The sequence below is a fragment of the Cydia splendana genome, chromosome 2 (assembly GCF_910591565.1).
Source record: "Cydia splendana chromosome 2, ilCydSple1.2, whole genome shotgun sequence".
Lineage (NCBI taxonomy): Eukaryota > Metazoa > Arthropoda > Insecta > Lepidoptera > Tortricidae > Cydia > Cydia splendana.
This window is the reverse complement of record NC_085961.1, coordinates 21864260-21873475: the sequence shown is the minus strand read 5'-3', so window position 1 is coordinate 21873475 and position 9216 is coordinate 21864260. Positions and strand designations below refer to the sequence as shown.

At 47.0% G+C, this 9216-nt stretch overlaps 1 protein-coding gene across 1 annotated transcript; it reads right to left on the bottom strand.

Annotated features, from left to right (window-relative positions):
• Positions 1–566: 566 nt before the first annotated feature.
• On the bottom strand, positions 567–6751 carry LOC134801251 (uncharacterized). The gene is made up of 3 exons (XM_063773785.1): positions 5710–6751; positions 4499–4780; positions 567–4255 (listed from the first exon to the last, which is right to left on the bottom strand). The coding sequence occupies exons 1-3, from the start codon at positions 6749–6751 to the stop codon at positions 567–569; spliced, it is 5013 nt and encodes a 1670-aa protein (XP_063629855.1).
• Between the last annotated feature and the right edge of the window lie 2465 nt (positions 6752–9216).

Sequence of the window (9216 nt, the reverse complement as noted above, 5' to 3'; positions counted from 1 at the left end):
TTTTCATTTATAATGTATTTTATCTTAAATTTTACAATAACATGTCATTTTTAATTATTCGTTAGCAATATCTTCCGATTCACGAAAGAAATTTCAGACGTTCGGGTAATCCTGTTTACATTACTGGCAACACAGGATAGCGCTGTCACATTTGACAATTCGGATCTAGATAACTTCATGCCCTGACCGTCATCCTTGTCGAACGCGTGTTAATTGTTATTTCCTTCTCGCTCAGTGTCAGCAGTCGCAGTGTTTTCCAAACTTTTCACGTCGTAAGCTTGGTAATTAATGTGTAACTGTGAATTAGTTTTTTAAACGTTTGTCTTGTATAGATAAATAAAGTTTAATTTAATACATTAGATTTGTTTTATTTTACTATTGTTAATGATAAAAGGCGCACTGGTTCAGTATAGTAATTTATTTCATGAAACCTGAGAGAAGACTGAACAAAAATATGGTGTCAAAAGGAACATAAAATTAAAAGCACAAAGGAATTCAAAATTACAATAAAATTATAAAAAGTAAACGTATAAAAAGGTGCGTCGTCCACATTCCCCCCTTTTTCATTAAAGGGGGAGCTTGATCAGCTTCCGCAGGGGCCGCCGCAAAACACCTCCAAGGCTGTGCACATCCGCAACTCTTATGATGCCATCAGGGCCTGGGAAGACAGCAGTAATGCGTCCACGGGGCCAGGAACCCCTTGGAGAATTACCGTCCGCAATGAGCACCAAGTCTCCGACTGCTATTTGGGGAACCTCACCTCGACCACGTCTGGGTGTTAACGTCGGGAGATATTCTTTTAACCAGCGGCGCCAAAAATGCTCTGATAATCCGACAGCCTTACGCCAGCTGGTTCGTGATAGGAGGTCCGTTTCTGATGATGTGACTGGAAGTGGGCGTCCCGAAGACGAACCCAACAGAAAATGCATGGGCGTTAGTGATTCCTCACTCTGAGGGTCGACGGAAACATGAGTTAGTGGCCGCGAATTTACCAAGGCCTCCGCCTCAGCCAAGAGCGTACGTAGCACTTCGTCAGTTGGAGCTCGCTCAGTGAGAGTCACCTTGAGTGCAGTTTTCACGCTCTTCACAAGCCTCTCCCAGCAGCCACCCATAAACGGCGCCGCCGGTGGGATGAAACGCCAGTTGATTCTCTGCGCAGCAGCGAACTGGGACGTAGCGTCGTCGTATAAGCGTCGAAGCTCCCGGCTGGCACCCACGAAAGCAGTTCCATTGTCCGACCACAGCTCGGATGGGGTACCTCTTCGAGCGGTGAATCTGCGGAGGCTCATAATCGCAGAATCGGTTGTGAGACTGTCTACGATTTCTAAGTGGACTGCGCGTACCACGAGGCAGGTGTACAGGGCGACGTATCTTTTTTCTCGTCTTCGGCCAACGGTAACTTGTATTGGGCCGAAGTAGTCCAGCCCTGTGAATGTAAACGGCCGTCTGTGGTGTCCAAGGCGTGCTTCCGGTAAGTCTCCCGTCACGGGTTGAAACTGCTTGGCCCGGCGTATTCGGCAAAATAAGCAGTTATAGGTGATATTGCGGACGGTACTTCTTAGCGACAATAGGTGGTAATCTTGTCGCAGCTCGTTCACCACGGTCTCCGTGTTGCCGTGGGCAGCCCTGCGATGGTGGTGCTCGACAAGCAGGCGCACAGCTAGATCTTTGCCATCAAGCACGATGGGGTTTTTCATCTCATCCCGTACTTGCGACGCTGCCCTTATACGGCCAGACAAACGCATAAGTTCGTCGTCTCCGATGGTCACCGATAGCTTGGATAAACGGCTGGTGCGTGGCATAAGCTGTGCGGGATGGCTATGTAGGCTGGCCATCTCGTCAGGAAATGTGTTCAACTGGGACTGGCGCAGGATGTGGAGTTCGGCTAGGCGAAGATCTGTGGCGGTCAGGCCCGCGGCAGATTCCCGCACAGAGCGCGGGGCAGCGAACTGTTGCCATTGGTTGGATGGCTGAAACACAAAACTACACAAGCCCCCCTCTAAGCGGACTAAATTGTTTACACCTAGCCCCTTTCTAGCTAGGCAACGAATTCTAAGTAACGTCAAATACTTGTGAGCTATGGCTGTTGCGCGTACCAGCCTCACCCAAGAACTGAACCGTTTAGGATCGGCTGAGACTGGCTCGTGCCTTTCAACGTCACTAATGAGATGAACTAAATCAGGACGCGCTGCACGTTTGCTCTCTTCTTCCATGCCTGGATATTCTGGTGAACTGGGCTCACTGGGCCACTCCGAAGAGAGCAAAAATTCAGGACCCGAAATCCAGCGCGATTCTGGAGATAACGACACTCGCTTGATGCGTGTAGCATCATCGGCTACGTTGAGTTGACTTGGCACCCATCGCCATTCTTTAACGTCGGTTATTTCCATAATCTCGGCTACTCTGTGAGAAACAAATGGTTTAAATAAGCGCGCCTCGCTTCGAAGCCACCCCAAAACGGTCATAGAATCGCACCAGAATACGCGATTTATAGGCTTGAATCTGTGTGTTTCGCAAATCGTAGAAGCGAGACGGGCTGCGATCAACGCTCCTTGGAGCTCTAAGCGATTTATGGAGATTTGTTTTAAAGGAGCTACGCGGACTTTGCTGCATATAAGAGCCAGCTTCACTTCACCATTTTCTAAGACGAACCGCCAATATGCAACCGCAGCGAAAGCCGACTCGCTCGCGTCACAAAACAAATGAAGCTCACACTTATCAATTTTTAATTCGCTAAGTAAGTAGCAGCGTGGAATCTGTAAACCAGAAATTGCAATTAAATCGTCGAACCAGAGTCTCCATGCTGCACTGTCACTTTGCGACAGCTCCTCGTCCCAATCGATCCCCTTACGCCACGCATTTTGGAACATGATGCGACCCGTAATCACAACTGGCGCCAGGATACCGAGTGGATCGAAAACCCGCATGACGTGAGCTAACACTTCGCGCTTAGTGAGCCTATTTGGCAACAAACGTTCCCCCTTTATTCCGATATTAAACCCAATCTTATCTGAAACGGGTTGCCAAATAAGTCCCAGTGTGCGTACAGGGGCAGTGAGGCGTCCAAGGTCAACATCTACGTTATTTCTAGCTACAGAGATTTCAGCCAAGCTCTCTTTGGGCAGCAGACGCAGCGCAGAGGGAATGTTTGAGGTCCAAGAACGCATCTCGAAGCCAGCATGCTTGTGGATGTTGGTGATCTCGGCGGCAAGTTTTGCGGCCTTGTCAACACAATTTAAGCTAACTATACAGTCATCCATATAGTGGTCAGCTATGATGGCTTGAGCTGCGTCTGGAAAGCGCTCCTGCCATTCCACTGCGTTCTTGTTTTTTATATAAATGGCAGTGAAAGGGCTGGAAGCGGCACCGAAAATCATAGACGACATACGGTATGTCATGATAGGGTCTTTGGGCGAGTCGCGCCACAAAAACCTCTGAGCGTCGCGATCCTCTGCTCGGATCTTAACTTGAGGAAACATCTCGCGAATATCACCAGTCAGGGCAATTTTTCCCTCTCTAAAACGCAATAAGATTCCGAGCAGGGGCTGTAACAAATCTGGGCCGGTTAATAGAAGTGAATTTAGCGAAACACCGTGACTTTTAGCAGCAGCATCGTGCACGACTCTTAATTTGTTCGGTTTGTTTGGATTGGTTACGCCGAAATGTGGCAAAATCCAAACGGGCGACTTGGCGCTAGGCTCTTCGGTGCACAGTTCAGCATAACCTTTCCGAAACATGTCGTGTATGTTTTCACGGTAACGCTCTGCATACTGAAAATCACGGGCCATCTTTTTCTCGAGACTAAGAAGCCTAGATAAGGCAAGCTTGCGACTATCAGGCACAGATAAATTGTCCGACTTCCAAAGTAAACCGACTTCAAAATGCCCGTTAGGCAGGCGACGCGCAGTACGTTCGAGAATTTGGATAGCGCGATCATCATCAACGCTGCGCGCTTCGTGTTTCGAAATGCCGATTGAGTCTAAACTATATTGCTCGCGAATCAACTGCTCTAAAACTGCGCGATCGCTGACATCCGCGACCGCGGGCTCGCTCACTATAGCGTGGTTGACAGTTTCGGCAGGAGCGGTTTTACTGCAACCAAAGGCGAATAGGACCCAACCTAACGCGGTATTAATCGCGACTGGTTCTGTCCTAGTGCCCTCGCGTACAGCCCTAGGAATAGTGAGGTGCCAGTTATCGAGACCGACTATAATCGATGGCTGTATGTTTCCATAACAAAACTCATCCGCGATGTCTGAAAGGTGAGGAAATTTAAGTACGCTCGACCTATCGGGAGTTTGAGTAGCAAGACCTAAACCTTTCATCGCCCGCGCTTTGCTAATATAGTGCGTATCCTTACCACGGCGACCTTTCATTTGGAAATCGACATACTGCACAGACGTATGCTTTCCTAACCCGCCGACACAGTCTAACCTCATGCGTCTCTCGGGTCCACAGGCACCTATTTGCGCGGCGATATCTTGCTCAATAAACGAACCTGTGGCCCCGTCGTCTAACATGGCGTACGTATTCACGGAACCTAACGGGCCGGACACGGTTACGGCTACGATCTTCAATAGCGGGCGAGCAGGCAACGTCTGAGCTGGAGATCCCGCGGCAACCGATGTCGATGTGTGGGTCAGAATCTCCTTTGATTCGACATCGTATGAAGCGGAGTCACTCACAACAGTAGATGCTGCGGCGTTGTCAGCAGGAGCTCGCGGTGCACTGCCAGAAGTTCCCGCTACCGGCTCATCATCTTCCACCTCAAAGTGCGCAGCTGCGGAACGCTCGTAATTCGGGTTGTGCAGTAATACGTGGTGACGGAACGTACATCCGTCAACGTCACAAACTTTCTTCGCCTTACAAAAATTAAACCTATGCCAACCTACTTTGAGACATCGATGACAGACTCTTTTCTTTTTAATCAAATTCCATCTGTCATCGACTGACATTGACTTAAATTTGTCACATTGAATTAAATCATGCGATTTTTCACACACGACGCATGATTTAATTTTAGGTGCAGTCGCCGATGAATTCAATTTAGCGTTATTTCGCGATGTTGAATTTGAATTCACAGAATGATTTTCAGCGGCAACGTGCACATTATCCCTGGCGTTCCGGGAGTAGACAGTCAACGTGAAAAAATGTTCAAACGCTGGAAAGTGCAGGGGTCAAAATGTCCATACGGAACCGGCTGTCTATGTGGCAAAAGTAGGTAGGTTAGGTTCGTTAGGTAGCTTCAGATGCCCGAAGGGCAAACCGCCCAGAAATAGGAGCCCCGCGAAGCGGGGCTCCGTCTAATTACGTCTGGTTACATAGACAGCGGGTTCCGTATGGACATTTTGACCCCTGCACTTTCCAGCGTTTGAACTTTTTTTCACGTTGACTGCCCACTCCCGGAATGATCCCTGGCCCGCCTACTATCTACCGCTTGTGACGCAGTAGTCGGCTCAGGTATTATGCCGAACCGAGACTGCAGGTCGACTTCGTTAGCGAGGAAACCAGCTAGGTTTTCTAGCTTTGACAGACCGGCAGCCTCATAACGAACGGCATAGTCTAGCCATTTAGCTCGCAACAGTGGAGATATTTTAGTAATTAAGGCCTGAAATAGTTCAGGCGAGGCCAGATATTCCGTATGACCCAATAAACGTATTATTTCGACGCAGTTGCGAACTCGACTGGCAAACACAGCTAAATCCTTACCTTCAGCGCTCACGCGCGGCAATGCGCGCACCGCAGCTACTTCGTGCGCCACCACCATCTCGGGGCGGCCGAAGCGCGCGTCGAGCGCGCGCACCACGACGCCGGGGTCGCGCGCAGACACAAGCAGCGCGGCGACTGCCTCGCGTGCCGCGCCCGTTAGCGCGGTATTCAGTCTTGACAGATTATTCGCGGCTGTGTAGGAGCCTTGTGTGTTTTCAAAGGCTTTTTTCAAGCTAAGCCAATCTAAATGCAACCTGCCATCGAAACGGGGTAAAGGAACACGATTGATTGCGTGGCCGATGCCTTTATTTACACTGTCAACTAAAACACCCAGACTCTTAACCAACTGTGGAACTTCTCCGCTCTCGGGCCGCTCGGGATGGGCCGCAGTCATCGCAGCACCATAGTCGCGGCGTTCAGGAATGACCGCTGACATCGCGACACCACAGTCGCGGCGCTCGATAGGAGCCGCCGTTATCGCGGCACCACAGTCGCGGCGCACAGTCACTGTCCGCACAGGGGATGCGACATGCGCGCGAGGGGCTTTAGCTTCCAGATCCCTGAAAAAATCATTGTTCGTTAATGTTTCTTCATGGTTAAAAGCAGCTTCAGACTTATTGAGCCATTGGTCTATATTAATATGGCTGCTTCTAGAGCTATGACGACTCGCGTCTGCGTCGATGGCGGCGATTTCCGCTTTTAACTCTAGGTCGGCGGTCACTCGTTCCAGATCGGCCAGCCGGCGTGCATCTAGCTCGGCCGCTTCAGCAGCCTCACGCTCACGGCGGCGGCGTATTTGTTGCGTCTCTAGCTCGACGAGGCGACGCGCGTGCTGCGCTTCAGCCGCTAACCTCCTGGCCACTACCGTGGATGAAGAGCGAGATGACATACTTACGGGACGGGATTGTGAAGGCGCCTGTGGTGCGGTTGTCGGGTCGACAAGAGGGGTTGAGGGCACGGTCGACGTCCCAGCCTCACTCTCCGCAATGGTCTTACCTTCGTTACCATCCTTACCCGCTTTCACCGATCGTGTGACGACCATATTTACCAATATTTAATACAGCTTCTTTATTTCTTAAAGTTGGTTCATGATTCACTATCAGACTATCACTTTTAAATCCACGAAGGATCACAATGTTAATGATAAAAAGGCGCACTGGTTCAGTATAGTAATTTATTTCATGAAACCTGAGAGAAGACTGAACAAAAATATGGTGTCAAAAGGAACATAAAATTAAAAGCACAAAGGAATTCAAAATTACAATAAAATTATAAAAAGTAAACGTATAAAAAGGTGCGTCGTCCACAACTATGTTTCTACATGAATAACTTAAAATTAATGCCGTTAAAATAATTTTCACCGTTGGTTAAAATTCTCCCACATTTTAAAGTTTGAGAACCTGTAAACAGCATGATGACGTAGGCCCGTGTCAATTAGGTCATACGCGAATCTCGGAATAGAGTACCAGGCGGAGTATATTATTATACCATGGTCTTGAATAAATACGTTAAAATAACCTAAAATATTTGATTTTTTGTATATTTTCCTCGCAATCGAAGTGAAAAGCAGAGTGTACAACAAGGGCATAAATGTCCATTTTTCCCCTCGTCTACTATTTTGGTCTTCGCTTCGCTCAGACCAAAAAATTGCCTCGGGTAAAGATGGGTCACTTTATGCCCTTGTTGTACAATCTACTATTTATATCATGGTATAATAATATACTCCGCCTGGTACAGTCAACGGTAAAAATATGGGTGTACAAATCATTTCAAAAATATGTCCCATAACTCTTATGTCAGTGAATTAAGAACTATGGGACATATTTTTGAGTAAGTTGTCTACACCCATATTTTTACCGTTGACTGTACTCTCTTCCCGTCTTTTCGTGGTCACGTGACTGACACAAGCCTACGTCATCATGCGACAGCGCTATATGATAATATGCGATAGCGTTATATAAAGTAGCAATGTTATTGTGACGTAGGCTTGTGTCACTCTGGGAAGAGAAGACCATGTTTTAGTAGACTATGTTTTTAAATGGAGCAGCGTGGGAGCAGTTGTCATGTGAAATGTTTGGAAGTATTTATGATATATGAAATGTAACATTTAATTAATAAATATATGGTGAAAACTTATTTTTTCAATTAAGTATTAGTGTTCCGTACAAAACTTTGTTCACGGAAGACTTATGGGATCAACTCGTTCTTGCAAACCAGTTATTTTTTAAATTAATCATATCCAAAAGCGACTTGGAGGAACTGTCATAGGCATCATCGACGTCTTATTCGACGAGTCAAGTATAATTATACGGAACCCTAAAAAAGATAATAGATAAAAGATGTAAGTACCTATTTAAGTTCAGTGAAGATAATTCAGACCTTTTGCTTTCATGGTTTTTTTTGACGATATAGGTGTGTCCTTATCTAATAGTGTAGACATTATGTTATGTAGGTACTTATTCTTGTTTAAAAAAATATAAACTACCGACATATTTCAAAATCCAAACCGAAGGTAACTGATACCTCCGTGACACCCTCCTCTCATTAACGGCCTTCACACTTGTTCGATTCTGAAGTGCCTATTTGTACACAGTTCTAAATTATAGGTGGCCAGCGCGCACGCGCTACCCTGCCAATCAGGATATGAGGTCCGCGCAGGAAGTGAGGCTGTATAACCGGATCGTACCCATGCTATTCTGGGCTATAACCGCGAAAATCGAAGTTCGCAAATTGCGGGCATTTTTCTCTGTCACTCTTAACGCCTTCATTGGAGTAAAAGAGAATGATCCCCGCAATTTGCGAATTTCGGTTTTCGCGGTAGCCCCTCTGGCTATTCGTGCGTTGGAGGATATAACCAAACGGAGACGCCTTGTCTGTAATTATCTGTACAAAACAGTCTGCCGATTTTTGCGGGGGAGGGCGGCACCCCATACAACCATTTTCAGTCGCCGTTACGACACGTACTAGGCCAGTCAAATTAATCCAAATAAAAAGCGTCTTGAGGAATTAATTCCCAGCAAGCTGAAAATCATTTTGAAACCTCCATTTGGTCCTGAATGCTCCGAGTTTGAGTTTGAGGTGTGGATACATTTTGGGACCCTTGGGAGATACATTTTACCTTGGATTGACAAAACCACTCGATGTAGAAGGAACCCACCATCAATTACAATATCACTACCAGCTAGGTTGTTGTGGATCAGACACTGGTGTGAAAAAAAATCGAATCTTAACACGATTCTACCAAAAAAACAAAATCAATCAAAAAGGTACCTTTCGGATCCTCAGATATCAATTTTTATCATGATTAGAGCAAATTTTCCGTCGGACATACCGTTTTTAGGGTTCCGTACCCAAAGGGTAAAACGCGACCCTATTACTAAGACTCCGCTGTCCGTCCGTCCGTCCGTCCGTCTGTCACCAGGCTGTATCTCACGAACCGTGATAGACAGTTGAAATTTTCACAGATGATGTATTTCTGTTGCCGCTATAATAACAAATACTAAAAAG

Coding starts and splice junctions, on each gene's coding strand:
- LOC134801251 (XM_063773785.1), bottom strand. CDS start 6,751: ATGGTCGTCACACGATCGGTGAAAGCGGGTAAGGATGGTAACGAAGGT. Junction 4,781..5,709: donor GCCGCGCGTGAGCGCTGAAG/GTAAGGATTTAG, acceptor AGCGTTCCGCAG/CTGCGCACTTTGAGGTGGAA. Junction 4,256..4,498: donor GTTAGACGACGGGGCCACAG/GTTCGTTTATTG, acceptor CTCACCTTTCAG/ACATCGCGGATGAGTTTTGT.